This window comes from Cornus florida, unplaced genomic scaffold (assembly GCF_030987335.1).
Source record: "Cornus florida cultivar Cherokee Brave unplaced genomic scaffold, ASM3098733v1 CherokeeBrave_3.0.0_Hap2_Chr10, whole genome shotgun sequence".
In the NCBI taxonomy this organism is placed as follows: domain Eukaryota; kingdom Viridiplantae; phylum Streptophyta; class Magnoliopsida; order Cornales; family Cornaceae; genus Cornus; species Cornus florida.
In genome coordinates this window covers 225,982-251,555 of record NW_026775580.1, presented here as the reverse complement: position 1 = coordinate 251,555, position 25,574 = coordinate 225,982, and the positions used below count along the sequence as shown (strand labels likewise).

The 25,574-nt window shown below is 35.5% G+C and overlaps 1 protein-coding gene across 2 annotated transcripts; it reads left to right on the top strand.

Moving 5' to 3' along the window:
• Positions 1-6,107: 6,107 nt before the first annotated feature.
• Positions 6,108-9,613, top strand: LOC132279089 (GDSL esterase/lipase EXL3-like). Of its 2 annotated transcripts, none has more exons than XM_059781020.1 (5): positions 6,108-6,478; positions 6,574-6,704; positions 6,820-7,053; positions 7,566-7,818; positions 8,982-9,613. In XM_059781020.1, the coding sequence occupies exons 1-5, from the start codon at positions 6,187-6,189 to the stop codon at positions 9,167-9,169; spliced, it is 1,098 nt and encodes a 365-aa protein (XP_059637003.1). In that variant the 5' UTR covers positions 6,108-6,186; the 3' UTR covers positions 9,170-9,613. The 2 variants fall into 2 exon arrangements, with proteins under 2 accessions (XP_059637003.1, XP_059637002.1); XM_059781019.1 differs by having other exon boundaries at positions 7,563-7,818.
• The last annotated feature ends 15,961 nt before the right edge of the window (positions 9,614-25,574 follow it).

Below are 25,574 nucleotides of genomic sequence, written 5' to 3'. Positions count from 1 at the left end.
ATGTCTAAACCATAGCCCATATGGCGTTCCTGAAACAGACTTGGATGGAACACAGTTCAAAATATACATCGCTGATTCTAAGGCTAATCCCCAAAATGATAGAGGTAATGTAGCAAAACTCATCATAGATCTAACCATATTAAGTAAAGTTCTGTTTCTCCTTTCTGCCACTCCATTCTGTTGAGGGCAGTCAGGTGCAGATAACTGGCGCACAATACCCTCATTGACCATATGATCCTTGAACTCCCCCAAGAGGTATTCACCTCCTCGATCAGATCGAAGTGTTTTGATAAGTTTACCTAATTTACGCTCCACTTCCGCCTGAAACTCACGGAATTTTCCATAAGCTTCTGACTTGTGTCGCATTAGGTAAATATATCCAAAACGTGAATAATCATCAATGAAAGTGATGAAGTACTTAAACCCTCCTCTCGCTTGGGTGTTCATGGGACCACACACGTCTGTGTGCACCAACTCTAATTGTTCTTTGGCTCTATATCCTTTGGCTAAGTAAGCCCTTCGAGTCATCTTTCTTTCAATACAGGATTCACAAGTTGGCATAGGCTCCTCTGCCTCACAAGGTAATAAACCTTCTTTAACCAACCTTTGAATCCTATTTTGATTAATGTGACCCAATCGTAGATGCCAATGATACTATGAGTTTGGAGAAACTGCTTTTCTTTTAACATTCAATCTAGATGAAGTTGCATTTAATTCATAATTTTGCATTTGATATGAGCTAGGAGTTAAAACATATAGATTATCTTTCAATGCACCAGAAGTTATAACACAACCATTTAATTTAATTAAAACATTTTTTCCAAAAGTAAAAGTATAATTTTTGCAAACCAACAAAGAAACTGAAATTAAATTGTGCCTAACATTTGGCGCATAAAGACAATCTTCTAAAATAAGACTCCTCCCACTATCAAACTGCATATGAACCACTCCCACTGCTTTAGCTTCCACCTTGGCATTAGATCCCATATGTAAGTATATCTCTCCTTCATTGAGGCTTCTGGACTCCTGGAATCCCTGCAATGAATTGCAAACATGATTAGTGGCTCCAGAATCTATGCACCAGGAATCTATAGATTCAACCACATTACATGCCTCAACAATGAATATACCTTTTCCTTTGCCTTGTGTGCGAAGTATTGGGCAGTTAGGTTTCCAGTGTCCCGGTTGACCGCAATGGAAGCAGTTTCCTTCGCCTTCAACCCGCACTTTCTTCTTTCCCTTATTCTTTTGGATTACTTTGTTTGGCACAACCACAATTTTGGCACCATCCTTCTTCTTTTTCTTGCCCTTCCTCTTGGGCCTAGAAGTGGATGGTCCAGCAGACTGAGTGTAGTTGATAGATGCACCCTTGCTTTTGATTATCCCTTCAAAGGTTACCAACTTATTCAAAAGTTCAGCGAGTGTGTACTCAAGCTTATTCATATAATAATTAACCCTAAAAGAGTTAAATGAGTCTGGCAATGAAGCGATAATCATGTCAACCTGAAGTTCACCATCCAAGTTGCATCCAAGGATCTCCAGTTCATTTAAAAAACCAATCATTTTTAAAGCATGTTCCCGAACTGAAGTACCTTGGACCATCTTAATGGTCATCAAATTTGTCATAGCATTTTGGCGTGCACTCTTACCAATTTGCCTAAACATTTCCTTAAGGTTAAGCATGATGTCTGCAGAAGTGAGATATTGAAGATGTTGACTTTGGAGTACATTCGAGAGTGAAGCAAGAATGTAGCACTTAGTCATCTCATCTGCTTTATTCCATTTCTTAAAAACTTTATGCTCCTCAAGAGGATCCTCAGGTAAAGGTGGAGAAGGTCTGGGAGTAGTAAGCACATAATTCAACCCCTCATATGTGAGTACAATATCTAGTTGCCTTTTCCAATCGATATAATTAGGTCCAGTTAATCGATTTTCTTTTAGTATGTTTGCAAGTGGACTGAATGGACTTGTCACGATAAATCTGAAAATAAAAGCATTCATACAATAAATAAAGTGAATAATAATAATCATGCAAGTATAAAATAATTAATTAATTGTGGGTCCCTTAACCACATTGCATGAAAAATCGGACAATCAATATGCCAATAACTTATCCGGTTGGCAGAATTCATTATTGCTTATTGACGAGAACAACTCATTATTTCCATATCTCTTTAGACAATGCCTTATCTATATATGAAATAATTCCCGATTAGATTTAGCCTTTCTAAAATCACCTAGTATAGACCACTCCGTTGGGGAGCTAATACTATTGATTTTAGATTGAGTGTATAACATAATTAATGCTCCAACGAAAAAAGAAATATTAAATATATTGCCATTAATAGCTTAGACTCTTTAAATCCTGCGTAGGGCCTTATTTTTAAAGATCTAACTATAATGGTTATTTAATAAATATATTTTCGTGAGACAACCATTCTTGTAATCTAGACTCTTTAAATCATGCGTGGAGCCTTATTTTTAAAGATCTAATCATAATGGTTATAATTACGAAGGCCATAGGGTAATGTATAAAAAATCCCCGCTCCCACTCAATTTTTAATAATATAAAACTAGGGTTTTCAATTCATGATTTAATGCATGCAAAACACCTTAATTTTAATCCAATTAAATTTAGAAAATATATGGATTTTAAATGATTCACTAATATTTAATTTGAGGCAAAAAATAATTTACAAAAATAATTTTTCTGTTTCCCAATAAATGCCCTCAAATTAATTAACAATCTAATCCAATTTATCTTCATAATTTAATTAATATAAATCAAGCCATTTAGTTAAAAAAATCATGGATCCAATGCATGAACAATTATAATAAGTATTAAATTATTACATGCATCAAATAACAGACAGAAGCAATATAAATGGCCAATGGATTCAGCTTTTAACATTTCAAAACTATTCTTGCTGTACAGGCATCCTTTAACTGTCTGTAAACATCCATAAGAAGCTTGTACGCGTCAGGAGAAGCAAAACGCCGCTTGGAACGAGCCCAGAGGACCCCACACGTGCTGGCACGCGCCTAGGGTAGGCTGCAAGACTTGGCACGCACTCCCCCGCGCCCCCACGTGCCGGCACGCGCTTGGAGCACATGGGACGAGCCCTTACGCGCTCCCACGCGCCTGGGGCCCGTGGGACGCGCCTCCACGCGCCTTCACGCGCGTGGAGGACAAAACCTCCTTGGCTGGCACGTGCATTGTGCCTTCTCCTCACCCACTTGCGCCGCATCTGATCCGGGCCACCTCCGACGCCTCTTCTCGCCGCAAGCGAAGCTCCGACCACCGGAAAAACGCCGAAAAAATTTCAAAAAATCCGAAAAATTCCAGAAAATTACTGAAGCATAATTTAACCCTTTCGGACCCTCTTGAAGCTTCATAGCATCCTTTGATGAATATTACATGACTTTAATAAATACTTACAATTTGAAGTACAATAAAAAAAATTAAATTACATCATTGAATTTTCAAACGGTTAAAATAAAGCCTTAATTACATTCATTCAAAAATAAAATTACATTCTATAAACCTATAAGTTTCATCCATGGCCCAAACACACATCATCATCCATTCACAATTATACATACATCATCATGTATTAATATATATCAACATAATAAATCATATATCAATAATTTTATATATGTATATATAATTTGGATCCATGAATATGATTTTTATAAACACATGTTTTGTAGTAATGAATCAAACCATGTGCTCTGATACCACTGTTGGGAAACGTGCAAGTTTTTAAAACTTTTGAGGGATTTGCAATTATGGATCTTGATTCATCACATAGAGGCAAGTTTTATGTAAAGATAAATAAAAGATGATGTATAATTCAATAAACAGATTGAATACTTACATTAAATGTCTGAGTAAACCTTTTGAACTTTCCTCTAAAGTGAATGTTCTCACTTATTGTAGATCCCTTTAGCAAGATCATTTCTCCTTCTTCTTGATTATTATCTTCCCTTTAGGAATCACTAATATGCCTTGATAAATGACCTTGGAATCTAGGCTTGTGGTAGCCTCCTTTAAAAGAGAAAACAAAACCCTAAAATCTAGAGAGAGAAAGTGTATTCCTTTTTCTTGTTCTAAAAGTCACACCTAAAATATACATGAACTCATGTATATATAGGCAAAATAAAAAATAAGAATAAGGAAACAATAAATCATTCTCCATCTCTAATTCAACTTTCTCAATTCTAATATGACTCCAATATCAACTTGGGCTATTGGTAAGAATCCTTTTGGGCTTACTATTTTATTGGCTCCTATAAATTAATAATTGGTCTGGTCCATTAAACCATGGACCCAATTCAATTAATTCATAAATTAATTTCTACTCCACTAAAAGAAATTAATTGCACTCCAATTAAATAGTAAATAACCTCTAAGTCAATGTTGCACTTTGACCCCTCTATGCTTAATTATTTATCGGATAATTAAAGCCATCAATCCGACAATATAATTAATATAATTATTTTGTTACCTTTGATTATTTCCGGCTCAATCACAATAAAATATTTATTTGATAAAAATAATAATAATTTATTAAATAAATATATATAGAAAACATTTGTCTAAAACATACGAAGGCCTTCGAATTTAATTTGTGATCAACCATAATCAAAACAAAATAAATACAAATAGCATTGATGCAAATATTGAGAATATAGACATCTAATTATTAATTACATAACTACCCAAAGTGTCGATCTAAGGATCCCGAGGTATCCGCTGAACAAATCAAAGTAATTATTAATTAATAAAAGAGTCTATACTTCTCTCATGCTTGAGAGTCAAAAACCATGACTTTGATAGAGAGCAATTGCATACGACAGCTCTCGCAATATATCTCAATCTATCGTGGACTCGGTTTAAGTCTTAACTAATTAAATGTCCATCCATAATTACCGACTTTAAACCATTTATGATTACTAATTTATAACATAGTATTAATTGCCATTACATACATATATAAATATATTTTGTAATCAAGTGGACACAATCAATTCCATAATGAATCAAAAAATAATACATTCCATTCACCAATTGTATAATGCTTTAATAATAATATTCAGATAAGAAACCATGACTTTTACAATCCAAAATTAGAATTTGCTATGCTAGGGCACACATATCCTAACAACTACTACAGTATCGAAAGACAAAAAGGTCCTAACAAATACGAATGCGAAAATGAAGGTCAATACGATCATTTGACATCAAAATGTCGACAAAAGGGTCCACAATAGTCCCGTGAGTGATTTAAACAATATTATTGCCTATAAGATATATGAGCAAATATTATTGTCAATAAGCTTGATGGATAAATTATGTGAGTTCTAATCAAAATCAGACATTGTAAATTATTATAAATAGAAGCTTAGATCCCGAATAAGATATATGAGCAAATTCTATGCAATTTTTCTGTCTCAATTTTCGGCCTTGTCTTTTTCTAATTTTTGAGTGTGTTCCTTTAATTGTATTGACCATTCCTGTTGCAAATTTTTGGACATACAAGAACGCTAATCAAAATTTAGTAAGGAAAGTGGTTTAAACAATATTATTGCCAACTAAATTAAATATTTAAAAATAATAATAATATCCACGATGTGACAAAGTGTTGCACGAGTTAAATGTAAACCCCACCTCATGATATCACATTGACATTACGTGATAGGGCTACACCCCTCACATATTAGACATACCAAGAATGTATCATTGTTTACTAAAAAGTAGTTTACTTATAGAAAGTATTTTATACAATGCCTTCAATATTTGTATTTATTTATTATTATTATTATTAATTTTAACAGCTCTACTAATAAACCTAAATCCAAATAGGTCCTAAGAATATATGATATCCAATTTTAGTTGATATTTATTTCAAAAAACAAATCAATCAAATCGGAGAGTGAAAGTCGGTAAAAGAGTTAGGGAATTGAATAAGACTGCCCGTGATGGAGAAGGCAGCGGGTCACATGCAAGTTAAAGTTCTATGTATACCAAGTCAACATCAACCACAATGACACTCCATTTAAAAGCCCTGAAATCCTTTAAAAGAGATTCGGTAGATCGTCCAATCACAACTCATGCCTCATCTTGTGTTTTTCTCACATTAAGCTGAGACTGACCTAGCAGGAGTAATTTTCCCCACAACTATGCAATTCCTCCTCCTAAACCCCTCTTCTTTCTTTACTTCATCAACAACACTATTATTATTCTCTTCCTTTCTTTTTCCTCTATTGTGCATCACCCAAGCACTCATACCACTTCCACCCGATGAATCAATTCCTGCAGTTATCATGTTTGGAGATTCCATAGTTGATACAGGCAACAATAACAACATTAAAACCATAGCCAAAGTCAATTTTCCTCCATATGGGAGGGACTTCTTGGGAGGAAAACCAACTGGAAGATTTAGTAACGGAAAGGTTCCCCCAGACTTTTTTGGTATAACGGAATCCATTTATTTAATGTACCCTCTTTCTGTCTAAGAAAATCTAATTTACTCTCGGATTTTACTATTTTTTCCATCATTTTTTCAGTGGAAGAATTGGGAATCAAAGAGCTTTTGCCTGCTTATCTTGATCCGAATCTGGAAACTGAAGATCTTGCTACAGGGGTCAATTTTGCTTCTGGTGGTGCAGGATATGATCCTCTAACTTCTGAGCTTGCCGTATACCTTTTTTTTTTTCCCACAGAAATTAAAATTTTCTTGTATTTTTTTTTTGGCAGATTACTAATCATTCAATGGTTTTTTTTTTTTGAAATTTTGTTAAAATAAATATTAGTCAGTGATATCATTGTCAGATCAGTTAGAGATGTTCAAAGAATACATAGTGAAGCTAGAAAGGGTTGTGGGCAAAGACAGAAGCAGCTATATCATAGCCAACAGTCTGCATTTAGTGGTAGCAGGCAGCAATGATATTACCAACACCTACTATCTCACCCCTTTCCGGAATTCACAGTATGATTTTCCTTCATATGCTGATCTTATGGTCGGCTACGCTTCCGATTTCATGCAGGTAAAATTTCACATTTTGGTTTTGTTTGTCTTGATGTAAAATAATTTTTTTATTTATGTAATTTTTTTATTTTTATTTTTAGTTTATCCATATTTGATAAAGTTACAGATTCAGATTGAAGTCAAGTTTTATATATAAATTATTTTTGTTAAATTTTAATATTTTTTTTCTTTGTAAATATTTTATGATAACTAAATATCAAAAAAATAAAAAATATTTTTTAAAAAATATTATACATCCAAAGGAACTTTGTAAAATATTTTATGTCAAAACTTAGATGTATGGTAATTAATTTGGTGTCACACTAGAGTATAAGATTTCAGTACGATGGAATGGAAAATTTTAAAAATACTCCCCGTACCGTCCTCCTGGGTTTTTCAATGGTTGATCTACCTGATTGGATGAATCAACCTAGGGAGTACTATATTCCGAAGTATTGTAAAACTTTGTTATACAGTTGCATTTAACAATTTAGAAAAATAACTATGTTTTTATATGATTGTGCAAAGGAGTTGTACAGATTGGGTGCACGAAGAATTGGTGTTCTGGGTGTGCCTCCAATTGGGTGTTTGCCATCGCAGAGGACTCTGTTAGGAGGAGTAAAAAGAGAGTGCGTAGCGAAATACAATGAAGCAGCAGATGTGTTCAACACCAAACTGTCAGATGAGCTCAGCTCTCTTAACACCCAACTTCCCGATTCAAGGATGATCTATATTGACATAGACAACCTCCTACTTGATCTCATTCAAAACCCAACAACTTTCGGTAAATTAATGTTATATTTATTACTATCCAAACCATATATACTTATATATATCTAGCATAAATTATAAAAATAATGGTCTTTTTTTGGCACCTTATTGGAGAAGGGTTGGCTCGAGTGTGTATAGATGAATCCCCATGCGTTTGTGTGCGCGTGTGAAAGTGAGAGAGAGAGAGGGAGAGAGAGAGAGAATGGCTCAAGTTTGTAAAGTCAACGGAGGGTAGGGGTGGTAAAGTTTGATACGATCGGCTAACACGATTCGAACAAGACACGAATTAAACGAATTTGGGTTGATTTTAAACGGGTTCAGGTTGTAAACGGGTTGACACGATTAACCCGTTTAATTAATCGTGTCGTGTTTGGGTTGGGAGGTTCAACCCATGTAACTCGTTTATGCTGGTTTAACTATACATGTCATAAGCATATTTCTATTTAAGTTCCAAAATTACTATCTAAACTTATATCTTATGATTTATTCTTTTGTAGATTAGAGATTGTTTAGTAATTTCGTTGAATTGAAACTTATATTTTTCTAGTATTTAATGTTTGATAGAGTATTGTTAATAATTTAAATAATAAAATATTTAATTTTATTAAACAGATCATTAAACGGGTTACACGTGTAACCCGTTTAATAAATAGATTAGGTTAGTATGAAAGATTCCTGATACGATTATTAAATTAGTCGTGTTCGGGTTGAGCTGTTTAGGAAAATATCTTTAAATTGACACGATGCGATTATAACCGGCGAACATGAATTGCCACCCCTAGTGGAGGGGGCAATTTGAGTATAAAAAATTTGAAGGGTAAATTTGTCATGAGATTTGTCAATATCCTATATAAACATCTTATATGGTTCAAAATTTATTTACCTTCCTTAAAGTTTTTATTTATGTAACAACTCACTGATAGAGGAGGCACCTAAAATTTTGAAATGTAGAGAGGTCTAAGTGGAATATTGACAAATCTCAAGACAGAGAAATAAAATCTACTCAAAATTAAAACAATGTTTTTTCCGGTCAAGTATCCCAAGTTTTGAATTTTTATTTATGATTTTCGAAAGTCGGACAAGGCCAAAAGTGCATTTATTTTTAATTTTATAATTTTTTTTTTCCTATATACACAAACTCATAAATATATATACTTGATTTTACTTTGATGGCAGGTTTTGAGATTGCCGATATAGGGTGCTGTGGGACGGGTACTATAGAAGTGGCGTTTCTTTGCTCCATGCCATGTACCGATGTGTCTAAATATGTATTTTGGGATAGCTTTCACCCTACCGAGAAGGCATATGGAGTAATTGTCCGTCAAGTCCTCAACAAATACATCAACAACTTCTTTGAGCTGTGACCATTATATTCACCTTGCTCGTTCATTACTTTCTCAACACTTTATAGTATACTTGGATAATAATAATAATAATAATAATATTTTTAAATTAGGGCACAACAATTATTTGTAAGGTTGATTGTCTCTATCTGCCAATTAATATGGCTTCTATGCATAACTTACTTAGGGTATATACGAGAATATTCTATATACACATGGTAGTAGACTAATAGTGGAACTCTTTGATTTTCATTTACAATCTATTTGTTGTGATAATTTTCATTTACAATCTATTTGTTGTGATACAAATTTGAGAGTGTATATATAATGCATGAAGACGTACACAACAACTTGCACTATTTAGCTTCCTTTACAAGCTCATTTTGTTGCTATATGTATGGGCTCATTCTTGTATTTTAGAAGACAGATATACATTAGAGAAATGAATAAAGTTCTCTTTCTATAGCAGTTCTCTCTCTATCAATATGTTGTATCTTTATAACGTGAATTTCTCTCTCTCTCCATCTTAACTCTATAAATCTCTTTTGTGATATTAATTTTGATAGACTATTAAAGTTTGCTTGTTTTGCTGAATACAACTGAGAATGAAAATTTTATTTTTCTTTCTCACCACAAAGAGTAGTCAATTAATTATTTATTATATCTGTCAATTGAGGAGATCGAAAGTAGTGCAACTAAAAAAGTAAGAGATTTATATATAAATATATAATATACAAGGCCGCGGTCGCCTTGGGCTTCAAATTTTAGACAGCCTTAAAATTTTTAGGCCCATTAGTGATAGGTTCAAAAAAAAATAAAAAAAAAACTTATGTCAAAAAAAAAAAATTAGACCCATTTCTATGAGTGAGAGGCTGAAATAATAATAATAATAAACTTTGGGCCCTTCAATTAAACAAATTCACAGCCCATTCAAAATTAGGGCCCTTAAAATTTTGGTAATTAAAATTTGAAATTAAATATGTCCCTTTACTACTTTATGTGTATGTTAGTGTGCATTTCAGTAGTTAAAGGTCCTCACATTAAGTTCGCCTAGGGCCTCTCAAGATTTTGTCAATCTCAGGCCGACCCTGATAATATATACACACGTGCATAAACATAAAGTTGTGAATTCCATTGAAAATCTATTATTTTATTTTATAAATTCAACAGTTGATTCAAAATATTGAGGTTTTATAGAACCATTTATTAAATTTGTGCTCAATTTCTTTAATGTACAAGGAATAAGTTGAATAACCCAACATTGCCTAGTTGTGCTTACCAGAGAAATTTTCATTTTATATGTAGCTTATTATTCTTTTATATATGGATAATCCAAGAAAGAGGTCACCGGCAACTTCCGATTTACGAGAATTGTAAGGTAACTATATACCTTGCCTATGTAATCAAATGTTTAGATAAGTGAAGATACGGAAAATGGTCTGGGCCGGGCACAACCCAGATCGTTAAGAATTGGATCTCGGAAGAACATTTGACCCGATCGAATAATTTATCAGGCCCAGCGTCCACTTAAATAGTCCTGAAACCTAATCTCGGAGAAAGGAGGTGGGCCGATATCCAAGACAAGCCGAAATGATCGGCCCAACATGGAGAACTGAAGGAGGAACTTCTAGAACAATTGTAAAATTCTATAAATAGAAAAAGGAAAAGAAAGGGAAAAACGGTTGAGATATTTTGAAGTATAAGAACTAATCTTTCCAAATTGAGAGAGTTTGTTTGTTGCATCTTCAATAAGCTTATTATATTCTATCTAATTACAATTAACTTTGAGAATATTTATCCTTTTATATTAGGAAGTTTTATTCTCTTATACAATTACAAAATCCACCATTAGCATCATGAATCATTTTTTTATGGTCCCGTTTCAATACATAATCTTTTATTGCTCAGAATAAATAGAGTTTTCCGAAAAGACCTGCTAGTGGAGGAAGACCTCCTAGGGATAAGAGACATAGGACTAAAGAGAGAGCCAAAAAAAGATCTTTTGTGTAACTTAGTCACACAATTCGCATTTGAGGTCACGCTCCCATGCACCGCACGCGGATCAACCGATTGGGAGCGAAATCGTGCAAAATTCGCGAATTCATTTTTCTGAATTTGCGAATTCAATTCTTGAAACCGCATAATCATATTTCTTCTTCTCTTGCAGCTCTTACCCCTTTCAAACCGATTTGGGCTTTCTTGCAGTCCAAATGCAGATTTCAGGTCGCTCATCTTCCTTGGGAGAACTTTTCTTGGATTGGGTGGGCGTTTGGCATGGCCATCTAGGTTTTGGGTTGGGCTTTAGTCATAGCCTTTTGTTTTTGTTCATATTTTGGTTGGGCTTTGTCCCGTGTATATTTTTAATTCATCAATAATATATATGAAGTATTTTTACTACTCCATAAAATTTATTTAATCAAAGTAATAATAACTAAAAATTTGATTATTTTTAATAATTTTAGAATAAAAATAACAAAATATAATATTTAATAATTAATGATAATGTATTAAGTGAAATAATTACATAAAAATGAATATACATACGCTCTCACGATGCTCTCACTCTCAACTAATTTTAAATTTGTCGCTCTCGCGCTCCCGCTTTCGTTCTCGCTTCTGTATTATGTGACTTGGGTTCTTAAGATATTTTGCTTTTTTAAAAGATTACCTGGGAGAAGATGTGTGTGCAACTTTTCCTTTGATTTCGGGGATGAGTTAAACTATAAATATTAGTTTATTGTGATCACTTGTCAACTCACCATACATATTATTTTATTGTGATCATCTTTTATTATAAAGATAAGACTTGCCTACTTTATATATATTATTTATTGTGATTATATTTTATTATAAAAATAAGACTTGCCTACCCATCAATGAGTTAAACTAAACATATTACCTCATTGGGCAAAAGAGCAAAAAAAAAAACCCCTTCAAATTATCTCATTGTTGCATAATGTTCCCTTAAAGCAAGTTGCTCCATTGAACTATCAAAAGTAAGCAAAATGCCTCTTTAAAGGCCACAAGAAGCTAGTTTCCGACCAACTAAATAGCACAATTACTAATTTACCCTTACTTTTTAATTTATTATAAAAATCAAAATATATGATATTATGAAATGACCACTTTGCCCCTATGTTCTTTCCCCTTCTTCTTCTTCTTCTTCTTCTTCTTTTTTCTTTTTTTTTATGGTTTAAAGTGAAGTTCTTTCATCAACGGACGTGAATTCTAATTGTTGGAACCAACTATTCAAATTGAGACAAAATTAAAAGAACTTTTCAATATTTTATCCCAAGCTTAGCTTAATTTCATCATAAAATTCCAATTTAACAGTGCACTGCAATCTTAATTCCCAGACGGGCCAGACCAAGTTGAGCAAGATTGTTCAACCTGGACAAATTTAGTATATAAATCCAAAAGAAGCACACTATATACAATACATGGTGAATCAGCAGCCTTGTTGACTACATGTATTTGTGTAGAACCATGGCTTCAAACCAAGGGATTCAAAATCATATTCCAAGACTGAAAACTTCTTATGGAGGATGAATAAAAACCCGAACCCAAACACTTACTTTTCTCAATTAAAACACAAAAAGTCGAGTGATGAAAGATGCAAGCACAGTTGGATCCGAGTTGGAGTCGCATTGAATTAAATTTTAATTCTAAGTTTTGTTAAATATTTATAGATATAATAGAGAATTAATTATATAATAGAATCTCTCATCTCTGTACTATAGTCATGTCATGAGGTACGTAGGTCGTTAATGAGAGAGAGAGAGAGAGCTCTCCTCTCACCGCCTTCAATGGAAGGAATGGGTGCTAATAACTGCCTCCATCTCCTCTTCCCGTTATACTCGCTGCCGGCTTTCCCTTTCCTCCGGCGAGATTGGAGTTCGTTAATTGGATTTGGGTATTGCGGAGACACTCCGATGATTGAACAAAAGAAGGGAAAAAACAGGTGAAAAAGTGGGTGAAGGTCAGGTTTTGCAGAGGAATAGAGACAGTTACTTGCACAAAGTATTACCATTTGATGGGCGACATCAGTGGAGAATATAGAGGAGGGGTGGTGGCAATGGTGGGTGGCGGCAGAAGGAAGAGAGAGAGAGAGAGAGAGAGAGAGAGAAGATAAGAAAATGCAGAGAAAAAAAATAATAAAAAAGGTAAAAAAATTAAAGGGTAAAGAAGATAGGGGCAAAGTGGTCATTTCATGATAGTATATATTTTGATTTTTTATAATAAATTAAAAAGAAAGAGTAAATTAGTAACTGTGCTCTTTAGTTGGTCGGAAACTAGTTTCCAGTGGCCTTTGAGATGACATTTTCATTGTGCAACAACGGGATGGTTTGAGGAATTTTTTTTTTTTTTTTTTTGCTCTTTTGCCTATATTTTATTATAAGGATAAGATTTGTCTACTCACCATAACTAAATCATCTCTGTTGATGATCGAATCACAATGTACAAATAAATTGTAATTATAAAATCAAAAAAGTTATAAATAAGGACAAAACCCTCTCTAATTTCCTTATTTAATTACAAAATCAGGAAAGTTATAAATAAGGACAATACCCTTTCTAATTTCCTTATTTATCACCTTCTTGATTTTATAATTGCAAACTACATCAGCTATTAGTAACAATACCATCTCTAATTTTCTTATTTATCACATTCTCGATTTTATAATTACAGATTATATATGCATTTATGATTAGACTATATTAGCAATCAATAGAGATGATGTGAGTAGGCAAGTCTTATTTTTATTAATATATATACTTTCATAATTAACTTTTATTAATAATTACCCATAATTTGTTTGAAAAAAAAAATATTTATAAACAAATGCATATGTGGACCATGTGGCTTTGAAAATTGTAACTAACTCTATGCAGGTTTCAATTTTACTTTCGAAGAAGCTCTTACTTTATGCGATACATATAGTCATACAGAGGTGTCTCCTATACACATGATTAAAGTGCGTTTGTTTTGATATTATAATTGAAAAATGTGACAAAAAAGGTCTATCACCATCTAAGACAATGGTGGGCAACACTAACCATTATGACACTGATTATTTTGTCATAAATAGGTTTATTATTAGATATAAATATGCATTGGGTGATTTTTAAAAGTTTATTTCAATAATTAAATGAAGTCCAAATTAAGCATTTGTTAACCCGTTGAAAATCTTATTCAATATAGTTTGTGATTTTTGTGATAAATGTATATCTTAGTTTAACAATGAATATACGTTCAGTGTATTATTTTATTCTAAATGTGTTGTTTTTCATTTATAATAGGGTAAAGTGCATTAAACCCCCTTGAACTATTGGTCATTTGCAAGAAACCCCACTAAACAACTAAAAACCCCCCTGAACTATGATTTTGTTACAATTTACCCCCTTGAACTATTGGTTATTTGCAAGAAACCCCCTTGAACTACAAAAAACCCCCCCTGAACTATGATTTTGTTGTAATTTATCCCCCTAAATTATGATTTTGTTGCAATTTAGTCCCATGACATCAACTTCCAGCACCGAAAATTTTGAAAGACCAGTTTACCCTTATAACACACTACGTCGTTTTAACTTATACACTTCTTACATTTTTTTTTTTTTTTTTCTGCCAAAAGATACTTTTCACCCAACACAATCCAAAATAGAGAGCTAAAGAGAGAGAGAAAAGAGACCAAAGAAATTTGAGGTCGGCGGGATGGCTCGGTCTCGGATGATGGCGGCTTGTGCACGGAGGACTCGGCTGTGATAAGAGTTCGGTTGACTCGGCCGTGAACTGTGGAGGCAGCAGCGAGCTTAAAGGGGCTCAGCGGTGAACTGTGGACGGTTGTGTGCTCGAAACATGGATGGCGGTGTACTTGGCTATGGAGATGGCAGAATGAGCCGGCGAGCTTAGAATGGACGGTGGAATGGACCGGCGAGCAAGGTGAGCTGAACGGCGGGCAAGGCGATGACGGCAATGGGCTGACACAATGGTGCAGAGAAGTGCGATACATATGGTCGACGGATCTGGCGGGTGGTGCAACGGCTATGATGGAGCTATGACAAGAGACCCACCGATCCCAACAACAAATTCCTCGGCTTCATCGTCCCTTTCAGTCAATCAATTCGAGCAGATGGAGTAAACTGCAAAAAAATATATAGTTCAGGGGGGTTTCTTGCACATACCCCAATAGTTCAGAAGGGGTTTTTGCAACTTTTATAGTTTTGGGGGGTTTCTTGCACATATCCCAATAGTTCGGGGGGGGGGGGGGGGTTTGCAACTTTTATAGTTCAGGGGGTTTTCTTGCACATACCCCAATAGTTCAGGGGGTTTAATGCACTTTACCCTTTATAATATCTTGAAACATTTTGAATCTCAAAAGGCTTAGTTATATTGCCTTTAATATTATGGGCACAAATTATTTCTCATAAATCCTTGATGAATTCCATTTTAATGGATATTGAGATTAGTAAATGGGGGAAATCAAGCGTTTTTGTAGGACTGGACAAAAGTAATAGTTTATGAGAAATTGAAACTTGAATACCTTACGGTGAAAGACTCACTTATTTTGTGACAAAAGTTAAAGGAGTGATACGATATTATCATCAAAATCGTAATCCTCCCAAAAGCTTTATATGAGAGAATGCAACTGTGATTGTAGGATTATAAAGCTTTTGGCGAATATTATTCGGCCTTGTTTAGAATCATTGTATGCTAAATGATGTGGAAATTATTACTCGTGAGTATATGTTGACAAAAAAATATTACGTCGAGGGTGTAGATTGATGAAATATTTTATGTGGAGAAGATACATATTGAATAAGAGATTCTCCACTTATCACGCTTAGTGCATACATTTATGAAATATTTATAGCTGATATCGTACATGTTTGTGGTAGAGCAAAATAATGATCTTTTGTAGAGAAAATACTAGTCCAGTCCGATCGGATCGACACGATCCCTAAAGTGAATATTGTCTCATTTTGCGTGATTGTGGGTATAGTCATAGTAAAAATAATTACCACTGTCGTGGAGGTCATATAGTAAGAATTTCACACTATATTACCAAAAGTGAAACAAAATAATATAAAACAAGTAAAGGGGGAGGATTTGCCTCAACCTCCAAAGGTACATGAAATTGTTTGCTATTAGTGTGAAATCAAAGGAGAAAAAAGTTGAATACTTGTTATGCGTTTAAGCATTGAGCTAATATTTACCAAGCCTCAATAAAAGAAAATGGGAAAAAGATAGAAATCACTCTCATTGATCACAATGAGAGTGTGTACATTTCTTATCTTAATGGCTCAAATTTCTGAGGGCCAAACTGACAAAACTAATCTTTTGATTAGTAATGAAAATGTCCACACTTATTATTTTTTCATTCCTTTTATCATATATGTTGTTCAACATGCTTTTATTTTTAATATGTCAAATTTTTTTTTTTTTTTTTAAGGTCATGACATCAAAATATGAAGTTTGCATATTTGAATAGGCATGGACCTGACCAATACATTAACTAAAGGTAAGAATATATGCTTTGCAAACAATGACAAGACACACACAATCCTTCGATATTGAAAATATTTTTCCCAATAAAATGAACGTAATGTAAAATATATTTGTATCACTTCCAATACCTTATATAAGAAACATATACTAGAGAAACTCATTATTTCTCTTATAGGTACTATTATACCATCATAAGCATGTCTGTTTATTTTATACTCATACGTAATATTTCATTTGCTATAATTCTTCCCCATCTGTTAATAAATATTTTGAACCCTTATATGGCATGTTGTGCCCAATTATCATTATAATGATACTATTTGCCCTCCATTAGGGGGAGAAAAGGTAAGATCAGAAAGGCAAAATGATGATGATAACGCTGAAAAGTTCGCTTTTAAATCCTTAATTTTGAGTATACTACGATCTTATTCTATCTTATTTCCTTACTTTAGTCTAATTTCATATTTTTCTCCATTTTAGATACTTATCTCCAAAAGAAGTCAAATTAGTTGAATTAGAGCATTGGAAGAAGCAATCCAAAGTTTAATGGAAAGAAGGAGCAAAGTGAAAGCAAAGTGGTGAAAATTCCTTGTTCGATCGATCGAACCATGTTATGATCAATCACACTGTGATCATTCCAACCCTGCCTTGATGGATCAAACCCTTGTCCTTATCCTCACGAAAATATCCTATTCGATCTATCAAACATTTTCTTCGATCGATCAAACCTTTTGATCTTATCCTCATAACCACTTTTATCATTTTCCCCATAAATATCTTAGTCTTTGTCCTTATCCAAATAATTGCGTCGCTATGATTTGATCGATCAGAGTAGCAGTGTGATCGATCGAACTACCTAAAAATTCGTGCAAAACAAATTTCAAGCCCAATTGAAGGTGTGCTCATGGTGCAATCATTTGGAGGTCCTAGTGCATGAGATCTGACCATTGGGTGTGACATTTGAGCTACCTATATAAGGAAATTGGCTATTTTTAGTAAAGAGATTGGTTAGTTAGATATTAGCTAGAGATTAGAGAGAGAGAATATACACATTTTGTGGAGGATTCTTCCAATTGCTAAGGTTTCTACCAAGAACACCAAGAGGAGGAAGATGAATTCAACCATGAAGAGAGCCCTTGAGGGTTGGATGACAACAACCATGAGTGGTTAGATCATTCTCTTGAGGCTAGATATGGCCACAGGCTTGCTTCCTAAACCTTAATACTTTGTAATTAGTGAGAATTTGTGTTGTAAATATTGTATTGACCTTATGTTTATATAAATCTTGTTTTTACATGATCTGTATGGTTTAATCTTTCCAATTAATTTTTCAATTCTATTCATATGTCTATGTGTGATGGAATGGATGATTATGTGCGCACACTTTATTTTTTAAATTTGGTTCATATCTATGTGTATTAAATTAATGAATCTAGTGTTGGTCAATGCATGATACTTAATTGATTACTTTTGCATTTTATTTGATGGACTATACTTATTTTGTAATGACCCGGTCATTTTCCTTCCTTTTCTTTTTCTCAGATTTTCACGGATATATATATTTTTTTTCGTTGATTTTTTCCTTTCTAAATTCAGTTTCTCGTCACTTAATGTCATCTCGAGTATTCTGGAATAATTTCTGAGACTCTTTTTCTTAGATTGATAACTTTGAGGACCACGTCATTTCCACATTTTCATTTTTCGAACACTATTCACTTTTTGTTATTTTCCCTATTTCGTCTTTTCCCCATTTGTTACTTTTTGCACAACCTCACTTTTCGTACTCGGAGTTAGTTTTTGACTTCACGTGTCTTCATTCTAAGTGGTTTCCACGAAATACATATCTTTGCTTTTGTAAAAAGTACTCTGGTTGCTCCCGGTGTCCATAGGGGTATGGATGCACAGTTTTTCAAAATCTTTTTCTTTTCTTGGGGTGTTTTGCTTAAATATCTTTTGAAAATATTTTATTTCAGGGGTTTTTAAAAAAATATTTTTGAAAAATATTTTCATTCTAGGTCATTAGTGCAGTTAACCCTTTTTGGAGAGGCCATTGTGCAATTAACGAAAGTTATTACAAAATACCTCATTTTGAGCCTGGATCCTCGCACGGGATTCATTTTCACATTTCGTCAAGTCGTGTACTCTTAGAATTTCCTTCTGATTGTTTTTCTCCAATTTCAGGGTTTTTGGCCCTGGTTGCCGCCGAACTTGTTCGAAGCATATCTCTCTACTTAAAACTCGATTTTCGACACTGTTTCTTCCGTTGTTAATATTTTCTCATTTCGGTTCTTTTTCGTTCACGGAGTTTTACCGTTTAAGCGCGTTTGCTCAAATTTTACTTTTCCGGACTCGGCGGAACTCGTTCGGGACACTTTTAGGGTTTTCCTATAAAAGGGGGGCGAGGCATTTCAATTTTTATCTTCTCCCCTCTTCATGCACGACCAACAACTCCCATGGCAGCCCAAGGGGGGATGCCACCCTTCTTTTCTCAATTAAACCTTCTTCCCTTTGTTAGAAAGTCATAGTGCATTTGCGTTTTGTGTTTGTCTTGACTACGCACATTTTCCCCCCTTATTAGAACCCTTTTTTGGCCAATTTTTGAGTTCGAGTTTGAGGTCAAGTTAGGATTTTGGTATGTCCTCTTTGGAGTTTAATGTTTACATCATTGTCCCCGACAAAACCTTCGGAGCTGTTTCATTTTGGTGGCTTTTGAGATTTCCATCTCAAATTGAGGTAGGGGATGTTTTAGGATTATGTATGGTATTGAGTATTTTTCATGACTATACAACTTGTTTGCATGCCTTGTATCAAATCTAGAAAATTAGTAATATTTATTTCTTTATATAAGATTTAATTTACAAGGATGTATATAGCTTAGAATTGAATTGTGGCATGATGATAAATTATGTTTTAATATGATTGTTAACTGTTAGCATTTATGATACCACGATTTATGGTATAACTTATCATACTAGCTAAGATATGATAGGCCCAAATACATGATTAGTGGCTATCATATCTCACAGATAATATGGTAAATCAATCTTACATCCCAATTCATCTCTATTTTTGATTCCTCCACGAGTCTTCGGGTGTGTGTGCTTTGTTCAGCAGTTGGGACAAACTCGTACAAAGCTTGACCCCAAGGCTTTGAAGTGTGTGTTTTTGGGCTATTCTCACTCTAAAAAAGGTTATAGGTGTTACCATCCTCCCAATCATCGGCAGTTTATATCTATGGATGTTTCTTTCTTTGAGCATACACCATACTATAGTGGTTCAGTTGGTTCTCAGAGTGAATGGTTCCCATTGAATATAATGGATGATCACATTCTTCCGTCTTCAACTCCTCTACCATTACCTGTTTCTTCTTCTATAATTCCTCCTCGTGATACCCCTCCAATAGGGGGAATTGTTCCTTTTTCACAGGTTTATAATCGAAGACAACAGGTACAAGCTTCTACTCCCACGATCGACTGCCCTATTCCTTCGGCACCAGCTCCGCCTTCTCAAGCTATTGTTTCGCTTAATGATCGCCCCATTGCTCTTCGAAAGGATAAACGTTCTTGTACTTACCCTATTTCTAATTTTATTTCTGATTATGCTCTCACCCTCCTATCGGAGTTTTCTTGTTTCTGTTGCCTCGGTTCCTGTTCCTTCCAGTGTTGCAGATGTGCTAGCACAACCTCAATGGCGTGATACTATGACAGAAGAACTACAAGCACTTGAGAAAAATCAGACTTAGGACATGGTTCCGCTTCCTATTGGACGAAAGGCTGTGGGTTGTCGTTGGGTGTTTACAGTCAAGCATAATCCAGATGGGTCAGTTACTCGTTACAAGGCCCGATTGGTTGCCAAGGGTTATGCTCAGACTTATGGCATAGATTATCAAGAGACTTTTGCCCCTGTTGCCAAGATGAATACCATCCGTGTAATATTTTCGTTGCTGCAATTCGATCTTGGCCTCTATTTCAGTTAGATGTCAAGAATGCCTTTCTTAATGGTGATTTGCAAGAGGAAGTGTACATGGTTCCTCCTCCAGGCTTTCGTTCTCCTGCTCATTCTGGTATGGTATGTCGTCTTCTTCGTTCTCTATATGGCCTCAAGCAGTCTCCTCGAGCTTGGTCTGATCGCTTTGGCACTGCTATGCTCAAGTTTGGTTTCCATCAAAGTGCAGCTGATCATACCTTGTTTTTACGTCATTCAAGCGGTAAGACAGTTGCTCTCATTGTGTATGTCGATGATATTATTCTTATCGGCGATGATACTATTGGAATTATGAGGTTAAGAGCTATCTTGGCCGTCAGTTTGAGATTAAGGATCTTAGTCCCCTACGATACTTCTTGGGCATTGAGGTGGCTCGCTCCAAGACTGGCATTTTCATCTCTCAACGCAAGTATGTTCTTGACTTGCTTTTTGCTTCTGGTCAGCTTGGCGCCCGTCCTGCTGATACTCCGATTGAGCAGAATCATCAGTTGGCTGATTCTGAGGGGGAGTTGTTGTCAGATATTGGTTAGCATCAACGACTTGCGGGGAAGCTCATCTATTTATCCATGACTCGACCTGACATTGTTTATGCCATGAGTGTCGTGAGTCAATTCATGCACTCTCCTCGTGCCCCACACCTTGATGCAGCTATTTGGATTCTTCGTTACTTAAAAGGGTGTCCAGGTCATGGTATTTTGTTTGCTAATCATAGTCACTTACTTGTTGAGGCTTGGACAGATGCTGATTATGCAGGATCAATTTCAGATAGGAGGTCTACTTCAGGTTATTATACCACGATTGGTGGTAACTTGGTTACTTGGCGCAGTAAGAAACAGGATGTTGTCTCTCGATCTAGTGCAGAGGCAGAGTATAGGGCTATGGCTCTTGGGGTAGGTGGGTTGCTTTGGCTGAAAACCTTAATGACAAACTTATGCCTTCTAGTGTCGCTTCCATTCTCACTCTACTGCGACAACAAGTCTGCCATTAGCATAGCAGCAAATCCCGTTCAGCAAAACAGGACTAAGCATATAGAGGTGGACTGTCACTTCATTCGAGAGAAGATCATCTCTGGTCAAATTTGCACTCCATTTGTCACAAGCTCTCAGCAACTTGCAGACATTCTTACAAAGGGCGTCAGCAAGATTGTGTTTGAAAATGCATTGTCCAAGTTGGGCGTTTCAGATATCCACGCACCAACTTGAGAGAGAGTGTTAGCATTTATGATACCACGATTTATGATATAACTTACCATAATAGCCGAGATATGATAGGCCCAAATCATGGGATGTGATTTACCATATTATCTGTGAGATATGATAGCCACTAATCATGTATTTAACTTTATTTACGCATATGTCTAGGCATAGAATATGCAATGATTTGATTTTATTTTCTTTCTTGTAATATGAACATGTACTTATTTTATCTATACATACGAGAGTTGTGAATGGGTAATTCATCTCATTCAAACCTTTACGCAATTCTCTCTTTTCTCTTCTTTTTATATTTCTACTTTAACATATATTAAATTGGGATTAATTGAATAAGAATTGCATTTTTTATTTAATAATTATTTTTGGCAAAAGTTTAATTCTCATGGACATACCTTGCATGAAATTAACTTAAGATATGCTTTTAAATTAAGTTTTGGCATATTCTTTAACATACTTTAATTTTAGAATATTTGGATGAGTATGAAATTCTAAAGATTTTAATTAAAAGGATTAATTAAAATCAATTTAAAGGTTCCATTGGCTTAATCAAGTTTTCAATTTGATAATTGTGATGACTAAGACTTGTATACTAGCGTATGTTAATTTGGGACCATTTAATGTTGTTTTAGGAATTAGGGATTTGATTATTATAATTTAATTAAATTCCATTTTCTTGTTTCAGTGGCCTATTTAAGTTTTTGAATTGATATATGTAATGATCAAGTTATGTTGTATGACATGTGTTAATTAGGGACCATTTAGTTGAGAATTGAAACTTAGATAAATTAATTAGTTTACTTGATTAATTTTCGTTTCTATCGCATTATTGATTTAATCATGAGTTGACATTGGTGGTATGTTTAAAACATGATTTTAGACTTGTGTTAGATTCTTCAGTTTATGCTTTCAATATTGAATTATATTGTTATAGCGTGAAAGAAATCGCACACTGAAGATTCGACATGTGATGTTATTATAGCGCGTAACGAATCGTGCTCTGAAGATTCAACACTTGTCATCCTATAGTAGTTGTGGATTTAAAACATAAGCTATGTGGTTACAACCTACTTGTGCATTGAATGTAGTTTTGTGCTTAATATATATTTCATATATAAGTTGTTAACTTATTTATTTTGGAGTCACTTGGGACATTGTTATAGTGACATGACTAGAGTTTGGCTCTAGTGCGGAAGGTATGAGTTCTCCCCATTTGTAATGCGCACTTAGAGTGGTATTCCCAGTGGGTTAATGTCCAGAATAACCATAGGTCTTGGCTTTATCCAGGATTTGATGTCCAGTCTTCCACTACTTGATTTCGCATTCAATTCCAAGTTGGTAACTAATGTTTAATTGTGACTTGTGATTTTGGTTATTGGCGATTTAATGTTGTTAAGTACATTCAGGCATTATGATTTCTAATGAATCATTGCAGGCTTTGATGTTGTTAAGTACATTCAGGCATTATGATTTCTAATGAATCATTGCAGGTTTTGATGTTGTTATATTTGTATGATTTGTACACTCAAATTGGCACAAAGCCTTTTGGAGTAAAACCCAAAGCAGACAAACTTTGCACTAGTAGGCTATCTATTGGCAAGCTACGGGTGCACAGTCCCACGTTGGCCACTTCCAGCTGAGTCAAGACTCCTTTATATAGAGCACTTTATATTGTCCTCTCGCCCAAGCCCGCACGATTTTGTTCATGAACATAGCCACAAAATGCCTCATACCAATTGAAGTGTACTAATCCTACAAATAGAGCACTTTCCCTTTCCACACCCAGGCGATGTGGAATGTGCATCCGTAGCTTAAAAGCAATAGGCTTCTAATGCCTCGCACCCGCCCGCAAGGTCGCCCCAATCACCCCTTTATGCGCCCCAACGTGCTTGTTGGCCACACTTCAAGCTTGGTCTGGGTCTGGCTCCGATACCATTTTTAACGACTCACCCAACCACATGATATGATATTGTCCTCTTGGACCTGAGCCCGCACGGTTTTGTTCTTGGACTTGGCCACAAAAAGCTTCATACTAATTGATGTGTACAAATACTACTTATATGGCGCTTCTCTTTTCCACAATCAGTAGGATTGTACACCTTACTAGCATTATAGTCTACCAGTGTCTCACACCCGCCCACATGGTCCCCACAATCCCCTTAGGGGTTCAACTTTCTCGCTGGCCACAATTCTGGCCGGGTTAGTCTCTAATAACATTTGTAACGGACCACTCCACCACATAGTATGATAATGTCCGCTATGGGCTCGAGCTTGCATGGTTTTGCTCTTTAGTTTTACCCCAAAAGGTGTCATACGAAGGAGATAGCTCTAGTACATAAAAGCATTTTACATTCACCTTATCCAGACGATGTGGGATTGAGCGCATGTAGTTTGCCCAGTGTAGTAGCCTACGAGTTCCTCTTGCACCAGCCCACGGCACATCCGCCCACAATGGTCGCCAAAATCACCCCCATATGGGGCAACATCCCTGTTGGCCACTATTCATTGTGGCAACCTTGTGAGCGGGTACGAGGCACAATCTCACATCTCCCAAGGACAAAATCGTGCGGGCACGATCATAAAGCCAACAATATCATACCATGCAATGAAGTGGGTTGTAACAAATGGTAATAGAGATGAAGCACACCCCGCCCACAATGATCGCCAAAATCACCCCTTCAATTGTGGCAACCTTGTGGGCGGGTACGAGACAAGATCCCACATCGCCTGGGTGAGAAAATGAGAAGTGATATATATATAGGATTTGTACACTCCAATTGATACAAGGCATTTTGTGGTATATCTAAGGACAAAACTGTGCGGGCTCAATCTCAAAGCAGACAATATCATACCATACGATAGATTGGGTCATTACAAAGAGTAACAGAGATCAAGCGCAGCCGGAAATATGACCAAAGGAGACGTTGAGCCCCCAACTGAGGTGATTATGGCGACCTTTGTGGGCAGGTGCAAGAGGCACTAACATGTTATCGCACGTTACAAGTACACAATCCCACATCGTCTGGGTAAGGTAGAGGTGAAGTGCTAAAATGTACTAATGCATTCTCCAATTGGTATGAGGCCTTTTAGATAAAACCTAGAGAAAATTAATGCGGGCTCACTCAAGCGTGCGTGGGTGCGTGGGTGCGATGCATATGAAGGCTACCCTGCTTACAAGTTACAGGAGCACAGTCCACATCACCTAGGTGTGGAAAGGGAAAGTGCTCTATTTGTAAAATTGGTACACTTCAATTGGTATGAGGCCTTTTGAGGCTAAGTTTATGAACAAAATCGTGCGGGCTCAGTTCCATAGTGGATAATATCATACCATGTAGATAAGTGGATCATTATAAATGGTATCAAAGCCTGACTCAACCGAAAGTGGCCAACGCGGACATTGGGCCCCTCAAGGGGTGATTGTGGGATTGTGCTTCGGTAGCTTGCCAACAGTAGCCTACCAGTGCACAGTTTGTCAGCTTTAGGTTTTTACCCCAAAAAAACTTCATGTCAATCTTAATGTACAAATCTTATAAATATAACATTTTCATTTTTCAAACTCGGGCGATGTGAAACAGTGCCCCCACAACCTGTTAGCTCAAACCCGCTCTTGCACACCCGCCACAAAGGTCATCTTAATATAACCCAACATTAGTTGCCTAATGTCGCCACACTTCTGACTGGCTCAAGCTCTAACACCATTTGTAACGACTCACTCCACTATATGG